We start from the raw sequence: 23525 nt of genomic DNA on the forward strand, positions 1-23525 counted from the left end.
TTAGACACTCATTTAAACAGTTCCTCGCCCAAAAAAAGATGTTCGTTCGGGTGTGACTTATTTTTGCAAGAATCTTTTGCATTTAAGTCACAAACCACCTGTTTGTTAAAACCTAAATGTTCTGAAGTTCAGAATCTCACTTTGCACATGCAGCTGGTTTAGATTTAATGGGTCTGTATCTTGTTAAATGGGTGTTTATGAAATATTAAGTGCTTTACAACCTGACATTATTTTGTTTTGAAGGGAGGTGTTGTATGTGCATGCTCACCCCCTGTTTTACATATGCCTTTGAGAAACTTTGTATTTGGATGAAGGAGCGCCCCGGCTGCTCACTTGTTTGGCAATGTAATGTGATCCTACTTGTTGTGGTAACATGAACATGCTTGTTTACTTTGTGCGTCTCTAGCTCATGCCCTGCCCATGTTCAGAGAGGCCCGGCAGAGAAGCACACGGAAACAGCTGGAGAAAGACAGACTCGACCCAAAGAAATCCCACAAACCCGAACCGCCCGTGTCTGGACCAGGTAACAAGCATTTTTTTTATTTTTCAAATCTTTATGAGACAATGTGACAGGGAAGCAACTTGTTAGTAAGAATATAATAAAACCACAAAGGAAATATGAAATACTTGCAAACTAATGAGGGATGACTGCAGTTTAGCAGCTGTTTAAACGAGACAAACACGTTCATTCTCATCTTTTTTAGACAGATGTGTTCGTCCACTCTTGGTGGTTTATATAGTGTTGTGCAATCCAGCTGATGTTTAGCTACAATAATACCACTCTCACTTGGCCTCTCGAAGATCCACCGCAGCTTGTTGGTTACGTTTTATATTCTGGGACACAACGACTCGTAAACAATCTGGACTGGTCTTTACATTTGTACCGTAATACTTGCTTGTCATGTGTAGAACTGGCTGGCTGGTCAAACTGTAGCGTTGTGGTTTATGCTCTTTTATGAAAGAGGAACCATTCTACATGATAATTTGTGATATTAATTTTATTAAATTAATAACCAAATTGTATAGTTTTAAGAAGACTCAAAGGTTGTTTTCATCGATAAACTGTAGATAATATCCGTGGGTCTGTGTTTCAGTTCAATGAAGAAACCAAGTTTGACAATTAAAAGTTTTAATTCTTCAAATTAAACTAATGATTTTGAAATTGACAAACAGGAAATAACAATCAACATTGGCAACTTTGTGGGACAATCTTTAACAGTTGATATTGTAAACTTGCTCAAATAGACCTTCTGTTGGAGGATGAAGATTGAGAGTGATATGATGTGGTTATGAATGCGTGTGTGCATCTGATTTTGCTTCAGGAAGAAACAGGTGTCTGAGTGAAAAGTGATGGTTTGAATAAACTTAGGTTTAGTTGGAAAAGATGCATCAAAACGCTATCTGCCGTGTTCTGTCTCACCGAAAATCGGACCCCCTGTTGGATCCGGGACGCCAGAGGATGTTCATCCAGGTGACACCAGCGGCTGGCAGAAGAGACGGAGGTGTCCGCGGCCCGGTCCAGAGATGCCCTCGGTACACGTCGATGGAAAAGCGTTTTGTCGATGCGTTTGTTAAGTTTAGTTCACTCAGAAATCAAAAGACTCGGGATGAGCCTGCGTTAGAAGTTGCGATTCAGCTATTCTGTCTGGCTTGGCAGGAACAGCGTGAGGGGGGGGGGGGGGGGGACGAGCCGATCGGCTCTGTCCCCCCTTTAGCGTTTATTCAGGTCTTCTCTCTTTCGTTGTCAAGCACGAACTGAAACAATAAGACTCAAACTTACCAAAAGCCTTTCTCTTCTCAAAGCAAACGTGTGCGTCAGCAAATGTGTTTTGGAGTTTACTGTGAGAATCTGTGTGTGGGTGTGTTTGAGTGTGTGTGTGAAGGTCGCTAACAAACATCCTCAAACATTATCTAATTAAGTATGGATTCATTAATCCATTATAATTACCCAAAGCATAAGAATCATTCATTTGATTAAAACACATTTATAATGAGCAAAATGATGATTATTCTTTAACATTAAAATAAAGAAAGGAAGTTTTAAGACTTGTTATGACTACATTTATGGGAACAACATCTTCTGGCACGAAGCTGCAGGTGGCAGATGTTATGGTTTCCTCCCAGACTCGCTGGCGTTCAGGTCTTAATCTGTGGGTGAAAGTTCTCAGCGACCCAGCTTTGACCCAGCTGAGTCCAACACCATCTTTGTGACAGAAAACCCATATTTCCTCACGTTACAGATGTTTTGCCTCTGCACAATCACAAACAAGTTTTAGAGCATTTTTTCCAATGAATACAAACACCAGACAACATTTCTCTTGTCACCATAATCCAGCTGGATCACTGCTGCCAAGTTTAGTTGTTTTTTCATTTCCTCAGTCTTCTTCCCTACTTAATATCTCAGAAATATGTTGTGGGAATACTGCATTGAATCCACACTGTGATTTTTTTTTCTCCTAGATTGAAAAGAAATAAAGGAAAAAATGTGTTTAAAGGATTAGAAGAGATTCATAAGCAGAAGCCAGTAAAGGATTTTTCAAATAAGAAATTTAGAGCCTTCACAAAATCAAATTTTCACATATCAAGATCTGATGCAAATCAATCTGGATTTACTAGTTCTTAGAATTAAAAATAGGGGTTAATTTAAATCTCATTCTTACAAATTAAGTGACCATTTTGGCAGTTGCTTTTCTGGTGCATACAGGTGTGTGTTAGCACTTGGGCAAGGTGAAAAGAGGTCAGAAATGACATTAAAGAAGCAAATCTTTCTGTCTGTCAACCTGGAAAGATTTTCAACGAAAACTCATGGTTCAGGAAATCAAAGTTACATCCAAACAAATACTAAACCTTTAGACATAAATGTCCTTTGGGCTGATGAGTCCAAATATCCAAGGAGTCCTCTTCCAGATTAGGACTGCAGTGTTGGTGGGTTGATAATTTGTTTTGCAGTCACACAATCTGGGCATCTTGCAATCATTGAGTTAACCACGAACCTCGTCATGTGAGTGATCCAGCTGAAGCCTTGCCCAGATTGGGTCATGCAGCTGAAAAACGGTCCCATACAGCATCAAATTTATAATGAATGACTGAAAAAGACAAAGAGTTCAAACTTCAACATGACTGAAATGCTGCAGTGGATCTTATTAAAGATGTTTATAAGCAAATGCCCTCAAATTTCAGCAGACCAAACGAACGTCGTATGAGAGTGAAGTAATGTCGAGCAAATTATTTCTTTAAAGGTACAATAAGTAACAATTTTACAGTGAAATAAAACTAAAGTTTTATTGATGATGGAAGGTAGGTTACATGCCTCCATACTTCCTGGTTCCAAAAGCCAATCAAATATGAGCCCACGAGGTTGCCAAGTATGTGCTGGCACAGCATCCTGTCATTTTACTCTTAACATCGGGTAAAGAAGGCTGCATGCTAACTTTGAGCTAACAATGCTAACGATGATTAAAAAAAACAATCGTCTCTAAAAAATCTCAAGCAACTTTTTCAGTTAACAACATCCAGTGAAATGTATCGATCTACTTATCAATTTACAGTTAATGACTCGTCTTCGCTCGTCATCTAGAATCCTCTGGCGCTGAGCTGTAGCTGTAAAACAGAGAGTGGACATGTTTGTTTTGATACGTGGACCGCAGTACCCAAATTAGACCACAGGATGTCACTCTTTCTTAATGCAGCTCAGTGGCCTAGTGGTGGAGTGTCTGCCCTAAGACTGGGAGATCAGGGTTCGATTCCTGGTCGGGTCATACCAAAAACTTTGAAAAAAATGCTTGACACTCAGCATTAAGGGGTTGGATTGGGGGGTTAAACCACCAAATGTTTCCCAAGCACAGCTGTGTCTGCAGCTCACCGCTCCCCCAGGGGATGGGTCAAATGCGGAGAACAAATTTCACACATACATCAGTGTGTGTGACGACTAATGGGACTTTAACTTTAAGCGTTGAGTTATAAGTTCATAACTTGTGAGGTTTAGTTAGTTTTTCTAAAGTTTGGTTAAACTTTTGTCTAAAATTTGTATATGAGTTTGCTAATTTATCTGAAGTTATCTCTTCTAATTTTAAAATGTTTTCCTTTTTCATCACAATATTTTAGATTTAGGGGTGTGTATAGGCAAGAATCTGCACCTTGTTTACGAGGACACTGTCCTTCCTTGCATCACGTGACTGCCGTGGTCACGTGACTTGGGAGATAACGTTACGTTATTTTACATGTATAAGTTTCAGTATAAATACATAACGAGCCTTTTAGTTTTTAAATTGTGTATATATTTGTTTAATTAAATATGTAAGTGAGTTACTACCCACTAGCCACTGAAGCTGGAACTAACCAACCATAGATAACTTTGTTGGATCTAAAAAAACATTTTAGATAAGTTGACTTATGTTTAAACTTGAAATTAGAAGTAGCTGCCGGCTTCTGATCCGCCATTCTTTAGAAAACAAACAGAGATCGGATGCCTCGGTAGAACATGAACATTGGAACATGCCTTGGCGGTTCCTGATGACGTATCTCTTAAGCAACCGATACATATATACATATATACATATATATATATATATATATATATATATATATATATATATATATATATATATATATATATATATATATATATATAGCTTGATTTTTTGTTTATAAACCAGCTTATTAATAATTAGAACATTTTTCGTGACTCAGCTGCCCATAGCTCAGAACAAACATGCTATCTTGTATATAAATATAAATTTGCAACTGTCACTGAGGTTTAGAGAAAGATTCAAAGTAAAAGTGTTGGTTTATTTGATGAAAACGAGTCTGACTGTTTGATAGAAGGCCAGTGGTTTTCAGATTACAGACTGTCTTTCTAATGTTTATCTTGTGTGTGAATTCACGTCGCATAAGTGCAAGGTAATGTTGGATGTTTGGCTGGATGCTTACATGCAATGGAAAGATGTGCCTCTCCATCTCCAAACAGCCTCTTTTAGTTAGTTTTAAGAAAAGTAGAAAAAATAACAACAAAAGCTTAATTGGATGTAGAAATAGTGTGAGTCACATTTGGAAGGGTTCTTATGGTGACTATCCAGCTGTGCATCTCACAAACGAGCTAGCTACTCCTTCTGAAGGCTGCACCAGACATCATTAACAAGTTCTCAGCTGATATTTGCCATATAATGAAAATCATCTTGAAGTCAGTACTTTTTAAATGTTCAGATTTCATGAGTTGTAAGCCAACTGACCCGCTAAGAGAACCCAAACGCTCCAACATTATTTGTTGAAAATCGCTTACATACCCGTACATCTGCCCATGCAAATCTGTGATTCAAGGTCGTGCCACTGTCTGCAGAGTTTAGAAGATTATAGAAAAAATCATCATCTGGAGCCAAGCCAAGCCAAAGCTCAATGCTTAACCCATAAATAGGATTTGTTGAATTTCCCCTTCTTTCTAGGAATGTGCAACATCTGTGGAATTATTTGTAAGTTAAGACCTAAATGTTTGTATTCTTGGGCTTTCATAGGCCGAGGAGGAAGGGTAGCAGCTCATGGCGGTACTTTGTCTTCGTTCATTGTGAAGAACATTGCTTTAGATAAAACGGATGACAGCAACCCACGAGAGGCAATCCTGCGGCATGCCAGGGAAGCATCAGAGAACCCCTACTGGATTGCCCCGGCATATACACAGTAAGAGTCTTCCTCCATGTCTCTCTGATTAGAGAATCGTATGAGATAAGAACTATACTGGAGTTTGAGTTTATTCTGATCGACCTGGAAAACAAACTGTATGAGCAGACTTTCAGGGTTAGATTGGTTTTAAACTCAAAAAAGGCAAAAATGTTGGATAAACCTGTAGAAAAAAGAATAATATGAAGAAGGCAGACAAACAATCTTGGTACACAGTACAGGTTAAATACACCCATCGGACACTTTGATAGGTACATCTCAGTAGTAACAGGTTGGGCCTCCTTTTCTTTCTGGACTTCCTTAATTCTTCATGTCACTAGTTGAACAAGGTGAAACATCGCTCAGCGGTCCTGGTCCTTATTGACATGACAGCATCTCACATTTATGTTCAAAATATGAGTCTTATGTTCACCACAACCCAAAGGTTAATCCTCTGGAGGCAGGCGTTGCAGACTTGCAACGTTAAAACCTACCTACCTGGTTACTCCACATACGTATTTCATGAGCATTTTTTAACTCAGAAGTACTCCTGAAGGACTTAGTTGTTCGTCCTTTTATCAAAACTTATTTTGAGCCTGAGAGGGTTAAAATATAAACTTGTTTTTAACATTTAGCAAAAAAAACCTGTATGTTTTACATTTTGAACATTTCATCTAAATTATTCATCTTAGTTTAAAACTGCTCAATCTAGTTGGTTATTTTGGCACTAAAGAGGAATTTGTTCACGCATAAAACATTTGAATCACTGCAGTTTTCTACTCAATGTGATTTTATGATTTTATAAGTATGAACTTCATTAAGCCTTGTTTGAAGAAATCACCAGTGTGACACACCAAAACTCCACTATCTGACTTGATTCATTGCTTCACAGCTGGAAAAAGACTTTGTTCTCCGGTCCGATGTTTTTGCTCGAAATTTGTCAAAAAAAAAAAAAAAACACAAAAACGCTAAATCGCTGCTCATCTTTACGAATTCCTGCAGGACCCAGCCAGAGCCCGTGTTTGCGGAGGAATCGGACGAGGACGAGGAAGCTGACAAAGAGCCAGAATGGAAGAAACGCAAAATCTAAGACTTCCACGGAGTTTGTTTTTGTTTCAAGCAGTTTGATACAAGTCAGCATTCTACTTCAAAGCACATAGATAGGGTCGGCCCAACACGATCAGTTAAATAGCTGAAATGTCTCCCCTCTCAAATTTCAGTTAGCTTATGAAGCCAAGACTCTTAATTTTTATTGCTGTTTGCAGAGGAAGCACATAAATTACACAGTTTTATGTTCCTCGCACTGCAACACATGAACCACTTCACTTTTTACGTCTGCTTGGATTGCATTGACTGTATTTTTATAATTTCCATTGTCCCATCACCCCTCATCTCCAGTGTTTAATGCCTCATAAATCAGATCCACGTTCTGTGGTCTGGTGCCGTTCATCACCATGAAGAATCGCTCGCAACAACAGCAACCATCTTGTGAAAATTCTGCCAGTTTTATGTGAGAATATTTCTAACTTGACTTTTTTTATTATTATAATTTTCAAGTCTACATCATGTTTCCTGCTCAAAACTTAAATAAAGGAATTGGTCTCCTCTTGTCAAATAGTGATATTTCATCTGAAGGGACGTTGTGTGGGATCTGTCGTACCTGATCAAAGGAATGCCTTTCCCGTGAGGCACAAGCTCAAACCTGAAGTTACGCCGAACAGCCAGTCCTTCTCAAAGCTGTTTTTACTTACTGCATTTTAAAAAGGTCTTTTACAGGCTACGCATTACTTGAATTAAATGTTGTTGAAAAATGCAGCAACTTCTGACTCCGGTTTTCCTTAAAAGTCTTGCTCCGAATTGGAATTTTGAATATGGATTCTGGGATTTTTTTTTTTATGCATTTAAGTAAAACACACAGGTTTGGCTAATCTGTAATTTTACACAGGTGTGCTCAAGTTCAACTAATCCATAATATGATTTTTTTTTTTTACATTTCAGTTCAAAGATAAAATAAAACCACCCAGAGGAATTTGCTGAATGACCTGCACAGTGTCGTCAGTACTTAAAGTGACAGAGAAAGCCACAATATACAGATAATGAAAGCCATGTTTGTGTTCTGTGTATTATACGTTTCTCTGGAATGTAACTTCTGCCTTCCACACTTTACTGGGAGCGCCCTTTGTTTTTCCTAATGAAAGCAGTTTGTGACTAAACAAGCAGCAAAACCATATATCCTTATTCAAGAGTAATGAACAATAAAAAAATAATGTTTTCTGCTTATGTTTCACTTCTCCACTTCAGTTCCATAAATTAGTAAAAAAAAATTTAAAAGCTTTCTTAGTTAATCACATCTTTCCTCTTATAGTTGGGTATTTTTCATTTTGCTGATGTTTCAGCTCAGCGACTTACGAGCAAAGAGAAAACCAGTTATTTCTTGCCAAATGGAAACAATAGGACAGTCAAACATTCTGCAGCCATAAAATTAAATGGAGACAAATATTTGAATTCTTTTATATTTAAAAATGTAAAAGGATCTCAAGTAAACGGGTATAAATTAGCCTCAACGGCATGGGATTGATCATTTAAAAAAAAATTTTTTCATTCCAGTGAGATGATTTGCTACTTTCACTTGTTAAAAGGAGAAGTTGTGTGTGGAATAGAAGTCTTTGCCTGAAACCAGTAAAGGCTCAGTTCACTCAAATTACAAAGAGCTTCTTAAATCCCACCCACATTCTCCTGATATTATCTAACTTAGTACGTTTGAGGACTAAAAAGGAGAATTTGAATTCAGTTGTGTTTAAAGAGGTTCTAAAACAACTTTTGTTTCCAATTGTAAACTGGAGCTTCTATAAAGCATATGAAAATTTGTTGGGGCTCACAGTGAACCCAGCAGTCCTGATGTCCAAACACAACCCTGCAATAAAGCCTTTCAATGACAGACTGGTTTGCCCCACCCACTCAGACAGGACTTGAATTTTAAATGAGCTGTGTGCTGATTGGCTGGTTTACCACAAAGGCTATCAGCTCCTCTAAATCTGAGATCTTGGTCTTGAGTCGGAAAAGGGTGGAACACCTTCTCCAGGTCAGGGATGAGGTTCTGCCCCAAGTGAAGGAGTTTAGGTATCTCAGGGTCTTGTTCATGAGTGAAGGAAAGATGGATCATGAGATCTACAGGCAGATTAGTGCTGCATCTGCAGTGATGCGGGCAATTTACCGGCTTGTTTTGGTGAAGAGAGAGCTGAACCAGAAGGCGAGGCTCTCGATTTACCAGTCGATCTACGTTCCTACCCTCACCAATGGTCACGAGCTTTGGGTAGTGACCGAAAGAACGAGACCGCGGATACAAGCGGCTGAAATTAGTTATCTCCGCAAGGTGTCTGGGCTTTCCCTTAGAGATAAGAAGAGGAGCTTGGTCATCTGGAAGGGGGTCGGAGTAGATCCGCTGCTCCTCCACATCGAGAGGAGCCAGTTGAGGTGGTTCGAACATCTAGTTAGGATGCCTCCTTGGTGACCTTTTCTGGGCACATCCAACTGGGAGGAAACCTAAAGGAAGACCCAGGACACGCTGGAGGAACTGTGTCTCTTTACTGGCCAGTGAGCGCCTTGGGATTACCCCAGAGGAGCTGGCCCAAATGGCTGGGGAGAGGGAAGTCTGGGTCTCCCTGCTGCAGCTGTCCCCATGACCTGACGCCAGATAAGCAGAAGAGAATGGACGGATGGAATGGCTTTATCTTCTGCCTGAAGCCAGAAACTCTGTACAGCTGGGTACTGTATCCGGATAACTCAGTAGACAAGCTATGGTTCTATCTGGCTTTCATTGAAAATCTGGATGTTCCCAGTACATCCTGGAATGTCAACCTTCTGCATTCTTCTTTGTTGTTTTCCACTTGTCCAACAAAGACATTAGCAGTAGCTCAGGGTAGCGTTAGCAGTCGCTAGGATTAGCAGTCACTTAAGCTAGCATCAGCAGCAGCTCAGGCTATGCTGTACTGCGGTTATCATTACCATGACCAATTTTCATATATTTCTGACATTGAAGTGGGTTGGGACATGCAGATTTTCTCTTAGACTCAACTGTTTCTCCGTGTCCATTACAACATTCACAGGTCGGAGACGACACAAGGTTTTGGTACGTTAGATTAGACACCACAAGCTACCTTTCTTCAACTACAACAAGGTAAATGTGGTTTTGAATCCTAGGGCCACTTTGAGCATGAGCATGTTTCATTGATGCTGATGATTAGGAAACTAAGATGCAGCACTAAATCCAATAAGATAATCAATTTAATAAAATGTAGAGCTCTGATTTAGGAAACCCAATTTCTCACAACAGGACAATAATTATCAAATGTGCTGAATCATGGTTTGGAGATTCTAAATTAGAATTTCTTATCTTGAAAACAACCTTAATGTGGGATTTTAAAGTGTGTGTGTGTGTGTGTGTGTGTGTGTGTGTGTGTGTGTGCGCGCGCGCGTGTGTGTGCGTGTGTGTGTCAACTCCACAAAAAATAAAGAAAAAAATGTATGTTTTGCGTTGAATTTTAGATTTCAGCAGAATTTTTTGTGTTTGAAAATAAAATAAAACTTAAATGATTAACTCTGATTAGTGTAAATCATTTCCTTTTCCCTCCACGAACTCTGGTGTTAATTAATCCTGACAAGTTCTGAATACCTGGAGTCTGTTTCCTGACTCACTGTCTGTGCCTCTGCCATTTCTGCCTTCGCTTTTACACATCTTCCCTCTGTGCTGTGGAAAGATTCTCCAGCGCTTTGATTTACATCACAGTGGCACTTTACTGCTAGCCTTTATTTACCATACGAGCCTGCTGGGCTCCGGTTCAAGAATCCAGAACAGAAGGAGATACCACTCAGAGGAGGCCCTATCTCTTAAACTTTCCATTAAACTTCAGTTTTCTTCCCTAGTTTTTTGTGACAAATTTTACAAATGAATCTCCCAGAGAGCTGTGGGTTGGGTTGTTTATGGGACAATAGCAGAAGGCATGTTCATTTAATAGAAACAAGTTTAATTCTGTAAAAAGATATAAAATGAATATTGTACAAAAATAAAGTTTGCAGAGAGCTTTGGTTTTGTAACACAGAACAGGTGAGACAACACAGTTTTTCCACAACAGAGAGACAACAAATGCATTTCCTTCTTGTGATAATATTAACACTGCAGGTTTATTCTTATTTATTCATTTATTTGCATCTAACTAGCAGGCAAACAATAATGAAGATGCTTATACGAGAAATCTTTACTTTCTTCCATGGAACGGATAAGTCGTCCAAACAGGATTCAATCGATGAGGTATTCAGAGATAAAAGCTGCAGTTATATGTTCTTTATTCTGTGCATTTGGCCTAAATTCATGTTGATGCAGTGGATTTGTTCTGTGTTGGGGGATTACACTGTAAAGCTGGCTCTCTTGCTTTGCTGCTGGGTGGGTTCAGATACCTTGGTCCCTAATCCGCGCTAACATCAAGACCTACACCAGGGCTCTCTTTGTTTCCACTCCTAAAGTCCCCCTCGCCTCGCTGGGGGAGAAGCAACTCCCTCTTTCCATTCTCCACGTTTGTTTTGTAGTTTAATAAAATCAGTTGGACGAGTTGCTACAAGCAGAAAAGCGTGACAGGCCTGGTTCATTGTCCCTCAATCCAATTATTTTTTCCAAAATACGCTCTTTTGCGCGTCTTTGGATATTTACATGATTTGCAGGATGACAGGCGCTACTGTAGCTAGATCTTCCTTAAACTGTCTTTGCCGGCGGGGATTTTTTCTGGTTAAGACTCATGTTGGAGGATCACTTTCAATTCCCCCTTTGAGGGGAATCAGACCTGCCAGTCAGAGCACAGACAGAAAACGTAGGCGGTCTGGAGAGCTCACTGGGACCGCAACCGCACTGCTCAGACCGGTGAAAGGCCAGAATTATGTTTCAGATCGCTTACTAACGCTGACTGGCAAGCATTCTAGCAGCTTCTGTCCAAAAGATAAAAACCTGATCCTCAAAGGCACCGTTGGATTCGTGTGAGCCCAGTGCTGAGCTGATCGTACACTCTAAGAAATGAAAAGTGGAATTTGCTTAACCAAGTTTTGTCAACTGGTTTCACTGAATCTAATTGTTTAAATGTAAAGAGTACTATACATTTTCTTTTAGTATAACAATGTACCCTCAGTCATCGTCACACACGGGTGAAATTACATCTCCACATCTGACTCATCCCCATGGGGAGCAGTGAGCTGCAGACACAGCTGCGCTCGGGAGCTATTTGGTGGTTTGACCCCCCAATCCAACCACTTAAAGCTGGGTGCTAAGCAGAGCTGCACTGGGTCCCATTTTTAAAGTCTTTGGTACCACCCAACAGGATCTTGAACCCTGATCTCTTAGTCCCAGGGTGGACAACCATACCACTGGGAAGGTAATGACCCCATAAACTATAACTCTTTACATTTAAACAGCTAGGTTTAGTGGAACTAGTGTACTTAATTTGGTTGAGTAAATTCCACGTTTGATTTCTTACAGTGTAGAAGGAGTTCCTGGTAGAGTTACTAATATGAAAACTGCCTTGAAGAGAGGAATTGTTTGCTTCTTTGTAAACGCTGATCATTATGAATAGAAACAAAGAGTCTGGTGCAGTCGTAGGAGAACACAGATCTCAAACCACTGGCCCATTTCCACTATTGGAACTCTGGGAAAATTTACCAAAACTCTGTGGCAAAAGGACCATTTTCCAAGCCATTTTTAAAGAACTGACTGAGTTCCTGGGTAGGTACTTGGAATGTCCCGGTAGACTTGCTGAGTGGAACTTGTGGTTAAGCCCCGCCGACTGGTTGTAACTCAGTAGGCAGAGGTCGCCCAAAACAACTGGCATTTTTAAATTGAGAGTTGCTGGTGGAGTGGAATAAAAGAAAAAGAAAATAAACAATGTTCTCGCTGCTTTAAAATTAATGTTACTAAAGGTGTGGAATACTTCTAGTTCAACGAAATGGTGCACTGGAATCCCACCCCCACTCCACGTTCGATCTCCAAGGCATCCATTCCTACTAGAGACCACTGCATATGCATTGATTAAACGAGTATTCATCACCTTTAACTCCCAGCTCCATAAAATGCAGCTAAACGACATAATTCACGATGCTTTGTTGGCTCACAGAGCACCGTAAAAAACAGAGCTTCTTCTGGTCATTGAACACCACATTTTTAATCACATAGCTGCTCTCCCAATCCTCCAACTTCATTAAGTTATGCTGTACTTCAAAAAATAAAAGAAGTTTAAATGTTTTTAATGTCTGCAAATGCCTTTTGGCTCTGATCAGTTACGTCACTCACTACCTAAACGGTTGGAATATGCTGACGTCTTAAACCTAATTTATATTTCTCCGTCTGCTCCACGAGAGAGAGACACGCACGGACAGAGATGCTTAGCTCTCAGACTTCGTCTCCAGCGGAGTGTTGCAAATGCAATTCCCCGCCAGGACAACAGGGGGTGTAGTGCTGTTCTGTGGTATCTTGTCTATCTATATCCGGTCCAAGATAGTGTGTTTATATAGTGGTTTATTTTTAATTTTTTTGTTTTTCAGAGACTTTTTAACGCGGACAAATTTGTCTCACATTCTCCTCCACCTCTTTATGCACTCGCCACCTCTAAACCCACATTTCCCCTCATTTCTGTCCATGAATAAAATGCTTGCTGCGTATCTTTTCACTCCTCCAGTCACGTGGGAATAAAAAGTTCATGTTTTTAGAGTTTTTCCACGAGGTATTCTTCAAGCGTCTCCATGTCTGTCGAAAGATACCTTCGGCTCTCTATGTTTTTGAGGGCACAATGGCGGCGTTGATGACAGCAGCATCCTGACCTATCACAAGCTTGCATTCTCTGTCATGTTGGACGGATGTTTAGAAAAGAGAGCTCGACTCAGTCCGCTCTTGAAAGCCTGCTGGAGAGCCCTCGAAAGGATGGATAACGGTGTTGCGTGCGTCTGTACCGACGCAGACGGAGAAGTATAAATTAGGCTTTAGCAACGTCCTGAAAGGGCTGATTTTTATGGTTTTACAGCCCAGCAGCTGAGAGAGCCTAGCCAACTTATCTTCCGATAAATTTTCCCCCTCCCAGAAATATCCCGGAACCCTTGTAGTGGAAGCATGGCCCATTCTGCTAAAAAATCTTCAAGACAACCAATTTACTCCATCACAAACCGTCCATTGGTCCCCTTCTTTGCCCTTTCTTGATGCCTACGTCACACCGGTGGCTAATGGTGATGACTCGGATGCTTGAATGGAAACCTGTGGACTCTAAATATGGACAAAGCGTTTAAATGGGTTTCTAACAGATCTGAGTTGCCCTAAAATGTTTTGTTTAAAAAGAAGCTCCACTTTGGCACAATCTAGGACAAGCGAAGCTATTAAATAAATAAGGAGGAAAAAAAAGACTATTTCTTTTATAAAATGGATTGAAATAAATAACAATAAGTTAATTCCGTCTTAATAAATATACCTCTAATACATACTTTTTACTTTTAATATATATATTTATAACTGCGCTGCTCGGTGATTGGTGTGATGTGTATGTTTGCACGGTCGTCGTCCCCTCCAGTGAATTTCCCCAGCTCTGGACGTAAATGTCAACATCTATGGAGTGGAATTGATTTAGACTTCAGCCAAGATCCTCAAATCTTTGGAGTCCGACAGCTTTGGAAAAAATGAGTTCCAGGGGAATAAAATCCTCTTCAAAAAAGGAATTTTTTTCTTCACTCTCACCTTTTTTGACAATGCAGTTAGCAATCTGGAAAAAAAGTTCCTGATAAAGTTGTGCAGGTGTGTGTTTTATCCAAAGGAGTTTAAATTTACTGTCAAAGTTTTTTTTAATCCGTATACTCCACTCTGAGTCCTCGTGGTGAAAACTGACCAAAGTGAGACAACACTCTTCCTTTGACCTCCTACACGCACGTCTGACAGTGATCCCTCACATTAAAGCACCAGCTTGGGAAGCTGCTACTGCTGCCGCCGGTCATGTGACCTCCTCAGACACAGCCACACTTCCTGGCCGAATGTTTTTTCAGCGTGTGATACACCACGTTGTCATCCAGAAATGATAAATCATCGTCAAAAGCAATGGGTCGACAGCAGGTGCGAGAAGGGGCGTCCTTGTCCAACTTCTTGTTGTGTGTGAGGTTGTTTAGGATCTTGTCGTAGTTGGTCTCAGCCTCGACGCAGGGCCCGCTACAGTACCGGAAAATCAGCTCCTCTTTAGTCTGGTACCCCAGCCCCAAATCTGTCACATTGAGGTGAACCTCCTTAAGTAAGCAGCCTCGAGTCTGTACAGATATCCTCTCCTTCCCCTTCTCCCCTCCACCTCCTTTTCCACTTCGACCTCGACCCCGCCTCTTCTCCGCGCGACCTCTGCCCTCGCCTCTCATGCCTCTCGTTTTCGCCGCTCCTCTCGGTCTCAGCTCCTTTCGTCCCCTGGAGCTTTCGCCAGGTTCGGATGATCTCCTCAATCTGCCGATTGTGGCCTCGATGAAATTCATCACGTCCTCAAACTGCTCAGGGTAGAGACCCGCTGCGTCGTCTGAAAAAGTAGGAAGGATAAAGGAGCACATATTAGCCAGTCATCTGAAATGTTAGTTTTCTTGTCTTGGACAATCCTAATATTGCGGAATTGTGACTCAACAACCAAAAAATGGTTCAGATATTATTATAATTTCATATTTCAGGTTTAAGTGCATGGGTGAGCAATCCTGGTCCTCGAGGGCTGCTTTTCAGCGTGTTTTAGTTTTTTCTCTGCTTAAACACACCTGGTTTGAATCTGCTAGTAATTAACAAGCTGCTGCAGAGCCTGATGGGCTGCTGGACAGGTGATTATCCAGGAATCAGGTGTGTTGGAGCAGGGAAACAACGAAAACATGCTGGTTAGCGACCTACGTGCATGGACCAGGATTGCCCGCTCCTGCTTTAGGGAGACAAATATTGTTACATTTTGACTTTAAAGATGCAAAAGTAGAAATTTGAACAATCTTCATCCAAATTTTTGAGAAAGATGCAAATATTTAATGTTAGAAAAATATCTAAAATAAAATAACATGGAAAAATACTGGTAGCATATTTGATGGTAGTTTGTGTGGGTTAGGGTTAGGTGTGACTCTTTTTTTCTTTTTCCAATCTGCAGTTTAATTTCCACCTAATGACACTTAAGATAAGAATTATTGCTTATCAGAAGTATTCTAAAGACTTTATTCTCAAAAGTTAATCATTGTTTTAATGCTATTATTTGCAGCCAGAACAGAATTAGTCTTTTTGTCCACATTAGCCAGATTTAGCTGACAAATTCCCAATTTAGAAACATTAGATTGATTGTTTTTGATTCCTCTATTAGAAAACCCAACTCATAGCTGCTAGTATTTCAGATCCCAGTTTTTAAAAGCTTCATGAAGCTTCTTTCAACAATCACTGGAAATGTAAAATCAAATGGAAGGAGGAAAAACTGCAGAAGTCGCATTTTGAGTTCTCCAGTTACTCCTTTTGTTTTCCTTAAAATCCATCTTTATGGTGGTCATTCTGAACATTAACAATAACAATGACAAAATACTATTATGATTAAAAATGTATACTGATCAGCCAAAAAATTATGACCACATAGAGCTAAAGGAGTAAAACTGAAAAAAAAAATGACACCGATCTGAGAGATAATGAGGGGTGTATTATTTAAATGATTCTTCTGGTATTTCTGGTTACTTTTTATGAGCTTAGCATTCAAATTTGGCTCCTCTTACCATCTGGAGTGGCTCCAGCTAAAGTAAAACACTGACATATATGTTGGTAGAAGAAATAAAACCTTATTGAATGAGAGTTCTGAGGAGCTAAAGCACGAACCAATGTCCCAAACCTGCAGCAGAGAGGAGAAAAAATACAGCTAATTCAACTAAATCTTACATTTTTATAGTTTTCAAGGTTATGCACTGTAATTAGCTGGTGTCCGCAAGCAAGCTGCATGACGACTGAAGCCCATAAAGGCTCCAAATAAAGAAGAAGGAACAAGGAAAGATGGAAAGAAAGTCACATTTCTGTCACCACCAGACATCTCTGCTGGGTCAGCAATCCCAAACTTTATATTGGTACTTTTAGATGCCATTGCATCTATTTGTTTATGCTACAAATTAGAAAAATTAAACGATACAAAATAAATGTGAAAAATGACAAGCTCCTTTTTTATTTAAATAAATCATCATTTTAGTGAAGTTTCTATGTGATTTCCTGATAAAAATACAATATTTTCTGGAGGTTTAACCAAAAGTTACCAAATTTGTACCAGCAAGTGTTTACATTTCTTCTCAATTGACTGAATTTCTTTAGTTTAATAGATTACTCTTGTGTTTGATTTGCACTTAATGCAGTATTTTATAATTTCACATTAATCAGCATCAGGAACACAACTGTTTATTTTCATTTAGTGTGTTGCTCAAGGACGCAGTGATGGAGGTTGGGTTTTAGACTCTGGATCAGTTTATCAGTCTTCTGATAGGAAGACGACCCCACATACCCTTGACGGCCATTTCACAAAATAACTTTGGACAAAATCCTCCCTCAAAAACTGACAGATGAGAAAAGATTACATCAATTGTACAAAACGTTCAAAGTGCTAGGAGCACAAATCATTCTGCAGATAAAAACACCAGATTCAACAGAGCTGTTTCCATCCAGGATTGCTGATCTGGGATCAGTCGGAGGCTGAAGGATCTTCATTGTTACCAATATGAGATTTGCTTTAGCTATAGTTAAATAAAAATGTGTGGCCTCTAAGACTGACTTGGCTGTGGGTTTATAACATTTCATCATCTGAGTGAAAGTGAACATTCACTCATTACTCCAATACACCTGCAGTGGTCTGAATGAATGAATGAATGCCTTGTGAGTCGTTCTCTGTGGGAAAAAGCTCTGGCTCTCCTGCAGCAGGATTTGGAGCCTTACTCATTATTCTGCATAATATTCTAACATCTCTTCTCTGATTGGTTATCAGAAACGTGACTCTTCTACTGCCTCTGTTCGTTTTGAAACGGTGTTTTTTTCTCCTCAAACCTGAAGGAGTTCTGCCATGTTGTGGAGTTGCTAATGCTAATGGTTAGCTTCAACTAACCAAGACAGGCTCTACTCTCTCCTGGATGCTAAAACCAACAACATCCCTCCTCGTCATGAGCCAAGATGGGTGAGTCCATGCATGCCAACTTTCAGTGGGAAGTAGATCTGTGAGGCTTTTTCTGACACAAGAGTTTCACCATCGATTTTCTACCTGCAGCTAATGCAGGAAATAGGGGTAGAAGACCATTTTCACGTCCAGCCTGCATATGAAACTCAGAGTGACCGATCGTATTTTAAAATCTCACCTTTAAACTTTTTAGTCAAATTTGGAAAACGTTTCACTCGGAAACAGACTCCCAACAAATCAACACACCAAGAGAAGTACCTTCAAATCTCATCTCTGATGAGTCCAAACTTCTAGACTTTTCTGGACAAAATGAGAGGAATAAATCATATGCTTTGAGTTATTTAGATTATACAGAAAATATGCAGCAGCACAACCCTCCTCCATCTGCTCTGGGATGGACTGCCTGAGCCACATGTTGGTTCAATTAAAGAGTGATGTCTCTCCTAATGGATCGCCCGCAGGTCCAGCAACAATGAACCAAAGAGCCGATTTTTGTGTCACAAATCAATTAGCCAAATGGTAATTAGGTTACCTGTGTGAGTCTGTGTGTGGGTGTCTGTTGACATGTCCTACGTGCGTTAAGAAGACCCAGCAGGCGGGCGGGGGAATATGCCTGGCAGGTGGTGTTGTGGTTAACACTGCCTCTATGCTGTAGTGTCACCTATCTCTTCTTCTTTACCTGGGCTATCTGATCTGCCTGAGCTCCACAGCTGATTAGGCTGTCACTCATGTATCAGGTGTGCTTGAGCCAATCTGTTTAGACACACCTACCCTTTGATTTAGACACCTTCCATTGTTCGTCAGCTGAAAGATGGCTCGGCTGCACCGTGCACCTGCTCCCGGAGGTGATCCGTAGTGCAGATTTACCTGTATGTTTTTTTTAGCAGTTAGAAAGAGTTCTGTTTTGGATCTAAAGAGCCCCATCCCTCCTTGGCGTTAGTGAATAGTTAATAGTCTCCGCTTATGTTGCAGGATGGTGATGTCATCACAGTCCAAACATTATATGAAGTGGCAGCTCCAAATGTTCCGTTCCTTATCTAGTGTCCCTTCTATAGCTGAAACGGTGTCCCGTTGATCCAAACTAAATAAATTCCTGCCCGTCGACTCGAATATAAACACAGAACTCTTGTAGTTTTTTTCTCATGTGAGCTATGATTTCTGAGCTTTTGTGGATGGCTAAAGGTCACGGGTGTCTGAGCAGAAGGAGAGGCAGGGATGAATATAAACAGAAGGTGAGAGAGGGAAAATGTTTACTTCTGAGCTGTTTTGTGCTGCTTAATGCTTGGACAAGAAGCACGATGTAAACTCAAAGCTGCAATAAAACACAAATAAAGATAACCTGAATGAGAGTCTTATCAATAAAAACTCTCCACCCATGTGGTGTTTCTCAGCTGGAATTAGTAACGTTGGTGTAACTTGACAAGGCAATTCTGTGTGCCTTACACTGATCCTCCATGGAGATGTCCTGCAGGTTGTGGTCTTCAGGCTGGAATGATGGCTCTTCCACATACAGGGACACAGAATCACGGGAGCGAGTCCTCTTGGTGGGGGGAGAGTTTTGGTAGAGAGGCCTTGTAGCAACAGAGCTCAGGAGCAAGAAACACGTGGCCAGAACATCCCATAACTTCATCTTAGACTCAGTTCCTATGAAGAAATCTGTAAAAATAAATAAATATGTATACATATACATATTTTGTACTATTTAAAAATCTGAGACAAAACAAGCCGATTTATCTGCCAGAAAGCTGCCCAAAAGTAGCCAAACCTACCCCAGCTCATTGTGTATTAATAACTGAGTCATCATGCCTTTGCTCCTCTCTGTCTGCTGTGTGCTGTAAACATAAACATCTCTGTAAACCCACCAGAAATGCCAGATTAAATACAAAAGGATGTTTTACAGTAGCCTTAAACAGACACAACATGCGTAAATTTGCGCGTAAAGACGCGTAAATATAATAAACAGAAACGTACTTGTGATTAACTACGTTTTTCTCTGACTGATTTTTAAATATCAAGTCGCTGTGGTAAAAGGGGAGCTATAGCTGCCTGCATTGAGGCGCAGAGGGTGCGCCCCGCACAAAAATGCGTCGCGCCAAAGCGTTTTTGGCACAAAGACCCTAAATAATGGTGAGTTGGCCAGATGGTGAATCCTAAAGCTTGCGTGACTGTCTGATGGCACGCTGAGTTGAGACATCTATGCGTGGTCAAATTTAGGTTTAAACTTATAAGCAAAAAGTCTTCATGCTGTTCAGAATGCGCTTACAGGAGGAAGCTGCTGTGCCTTTTGCGCACTGGTGACCACGGTTATTTACGCTGTAAAATCACACACGATTAGAGAATCTCTCACCTTAAATATGGCCCATGCAGACCTAAAATCCGCCTTGGAGGTAAAATCCAAACAGAAACCTCATCGGGTGTCCCCTGTTGACGTGGCCGCATAAATCACAAATTTAGAATCCTTTAGAAGAAAATGCCCACAAAACGGAATTAGTCCCACTGAGGGGGAGGGAAACAAGCTGCTAGCGCGCGCAAATCCAGCGCACGGACCACACCGCGCGTCTCTCCGAACTCGAGTCCACAAGCTTGGTGGCTGAAGAACCGAGTGCCTCTGCTTCCCTTGACGGAGAACTAGTTGCAGTCGCTGATTAATTGGATGCTACGTTTCCACGTTGGAAATCCGAGAGAAGTCCACCATCTCGGAGTGAGAGGAGTCCAATGAAGACATCAGTGTCTCCAACACGAAAGGTGGATCTGTTTTCCAGAGTAAAAAAAAAATCCAGCCTGTCTCCTTATATCCACAATGCGTTAGTATTTAAAAACACCCAGTGGCACGGAGTAAGGGCCGGGGTGAATCATCTCCATTTCCCTCCAGGTCAGTTTGTTTTCATGTATCCACACGCGTCGTTCTCATCTTGGACTATAGCAGGACAGATGTCCGCGCATTACGCCGCGCCGGGCGCACAGGGCTGCTTGGAGAGATTTATAGCTCCGTGCGCTCTGACGTTTAGGGGGCAGTTTGTGTCCGCCCCTCTTTTAAAGATCCCAGCGAGAGCAAACAGTGAGTAAAACCCAGTTCCACGTCTCTCCAAACCACCCCCGGAGCCCCGCTTGGAGGAGTGCAGTTTTCAGATGGCTTGGGGATTATGTCACACATCCTGATGTCCCCGGATTAGATTTCAGAATGCGGAATGCGGTTTGGAGATGTTCTGTTGCGGCGCATGTCTCTAACCTGATCTCTGCGCTCTGTGCGCCTCGGTATCACTTTCCTTCTACACACATCTCACATGCAGGAGTCCCACTTCTCCTGCTATTTACCAGGAACAGATGGGAGCTTTTAAGGAACGTTTTACAAGCTCCACGTGGAATCCAGCGGAGGATACTCGCACCTGAAGCACCTGAGAACATCTCCACTAAAAACCGCCCCCGCCTTTCATCTCCTGCAGAAAAATGTAAATCTCAAACCTCCTCAAGTTACTCAGCTCTTAAAGAACTAAATTCAGTTTGTGTTCCAAGAAGCCAAGAAACCACAACTAAACAGTTGCGTGTCCAAGTAGCGCTCTGGTTTTAATTTGACATCTGAGGCGCAGAAAAAAAGGGCAGCTGCTGAATAAAAGGATGGAAATCCGCGCCCTGACACTTTAAATCCGCGCTGACTTACCTGCTGCTCCTTGGTATTAAAGCTTGGATTTGTTTGCTCACAATCTGAAACGTCTTGTTAATACTTGTTTCCTTTGAGGCGATTCCCTGCGCCATGCCCATTCCTGCGCCTGAACCAGGCCAAGCCGGGATGGATCTCTCAGATCCTCACAGGGTGTTCTTCTGTTAAGTGACAGCTGCTAATGGTTTATATGCCATAATATGAAGCATTTATGCTTATATCAGTTGCTTTTTGTTGGTGTTTTGATGGCAATTACTATTTTCTCTTCGGTTGTCTGGAATAAGCTGTTTATCTCAGCTATTAAAAGATGCACATGTGGCAGTCTTTACTGTTTCTGTCATTTCTTTATCAAAAAGGCCTTAAACAGCCTTGGATAGATGGGCTTTAGCAGACTAACACAAAAACATTTCCTGGTCTTAAGAGGAAATGCTTTTTATTGCTAATATTTATTTAAAATTTCAATCACTCGACACTAGAATTGTAATAAAAACAAAAAGAGGAGTTTGTTTTTGTGTTCAGCGGTTGTTAAATTGTTTTGTAGCTATACCCTGCCAGTGCATGCTGGGATAGCCTAAAGGCTGCACGACCTCAAACAGGAACATGCAGGTAAAGAGACTGAATGAAAGAAAGAAAGTCAGCTTTGACGCTGTATAAACAAACCCATCAGTGTAATGTGGACGGTTATTCATAAAGCTACAATAAAAGACTGACAGCAGAAGAAGAGTTCTCAAAGCGGAGTGTGATGCTTTGGAGTTAAAACTATAGCTGCTTTTTGTTTAGGGGGTGGCTGGCGGCCTCAGAATGCATGTTCGGTTCTTGATTTGGCCGCTTATTTGTCTTTTTAACATTCACAAAAGATTACAACATTCAGAATTAGCCTCCAGTAAGTAATCCACCTGCACAGTTTTGAGTTGGCATGCAAAAAGGAGATGTGTATTACACAAACCTAACAAAACACATTAAAGGGAACATGCAATCTAAAACTTAGCTTTAGCACCTTTTTGTGATGCCATGTGGGTACTGCCTCTATAAACACTCCAAACAGAAAAAAAACATCTGTTTTCTGTAAGTGTTAGGTTTTAAGAATTATATGCGTAAAAGTCCCTGTTTGTGATGTCATAAATGGGGAAGTTTGCATTGAACCATCTCTCACCTCTCCAGGGTTGAGGAGCAGCAGCTCTACCCTGAGTCCCTCCCAGATATCGGAGCTTCTCAGCTTATAGCAGCCTGAGTGAGGGTGCGGGCGTGGCCAGCTCCAGCTTGTTTTCTTAAGCGACAGAGCCCTGAAATGGCTCATTCTGGAAGGTACTGAAACTTTTGAGAATAAAACTGCGTAAATATCTTTATTTTTAGAGGGATTTTGTACAAAGAACTTCATAAACATATTTTGTAAAGGTCATAGAACTATTATAACTTAGGAAAAAGGTCATATGTCTCCTTTAACACAATGAAAAATACAAAAATTAGCATAACGGTTCATGTTACGGTAAGTAAAATTGTTGTGCTGCATAGCATTAGAACAATATGCATAAATATTCTATTCCAGATAAAATTAGTATCTCACTGGGCTGCAACTGCTGAAAACAAACTGCTAAGAAAAGTCACAGGGGAAGTTCTGAACTGTTCAGTTTACGGATGTCTGATTTTATCAGTTTACATTGAAATGAAAATGTCTAGAATTATCAGTTTTAGCCCTTCAACAACACAACTTCTACATGCACACATTACAGATGAAACTATTCAGCTACTTCTCACCCAAAATGTCAAAATATGACACATCCGAGGTCTAGTCTTTGAGAAATATTTCTTTATTTTGTATGAAGAAGCAGAAATGTGCTCTGTGAAGTGGGCGCTTGTCTGAATTTTCTCAGGGAGAATGGGATTTTGCTGCTGTTGGAGACAAGATTTTCCTTTTTAAATTCCCTAACCTCAATATTTTGCAGAGATAATGTTTAAAGTAAAAAAAAAGCATCATAGGAGATATGTGATGTTAGTTACCTAAGATGATTTAGTTTTCCTGC

The 23525-nt window shown here is 40.7% G+C and overlaps 2 protein-coding genes across 3 annotated transcripts in view; one reads left to right on the top strand and one right to left on the bottom strand.

Moving 5' to 3' along the window:
- LOC107395476 (WD repeat-containing protein 70) overlaps nt 1-7264 on the top strand; it is a 91396-nt gene extending 84132 nt beyond the window's left edge. The window contains exons 16-18 of the mRNA XM_054744330.2: nt 407-523; nt 5508-5670; nt 6652-7264. Of these exons, the coding sequence (XP_054600305.1) occupies nt 407-523; nt 5508-5670; nt 6652-6739 (368 nt within the window). The 3' untranslated portion in view covers nt 6740-7264. The remainder of the gene's footprint in view (nt 1-406; nt 524-5507; nt 5671-6651) is intronic.
- A 7194-nt stretch (nt 7265-14458) lies between these two features.
- gdnfa (glial cell derived neurotrophic factor a) lies at nt 14459-20403 on the bottom strand. 2 transcript variants are annotated; one of them, XM_015941922.3, is made up of 4 exons: nt 20194-20403; nt 19616-19678; nt 19290-19502; nt 14459-15215 (listed from the first exon to the last, which is right to left on the bottom strand). In XM_015941922.3, exons 2-4 carry the CDS (start codon nt 19623-19625, stop codon nt 14668-14670), a joined length of 771 nt encoding a protein of 256 aa, XP_015797408.3. In that variant the 5' UTR covers nt 19626-19678; nt 20194-20403; the 3' UTR covers nt 14459-14667. The 2 variants fall into 2 exon arrangements, with proteins under 2 accessions (XP_015797408.3, XP_015797410.3); XM_015941924.3 differs by lacking the exon at nt 19616-19678 and having other exon boundaries at nt 20194-20394.
- Nucleotides 20404-23525: the final 3122 nt, after the last annotated feature.

The sequence above is a fragment of the Nothobranchius furzeri genome, chromosome 6 (assembly GCF_043380555.1).
Source record: "Nothobranchius furzeri strain GRZ-AD chromosome 6, NfurGRZ-RIMD1, whole genome shotgun sequence".
Lineage (NCBI taxonomy): Eukaryota > Metazoa > Chordata > Actinopteri > Cyprinodontiformes > Nothobranchiidae > Nothobranchius > Nothobranchius furzeri.

What these genes read in the sequence shown, in the direction of transcription:
- gdnfa (XM_015941922.3), bottom strand. An exon ending in CATCTCCATGGAGGATCAGT is followed by an intron (nt 15,216 to 19,289) that starts GTAAGGCACACA and finishes CTACTTTTTCAG; the next exon opens with ACGACGCAGCGGGTCTCTAC.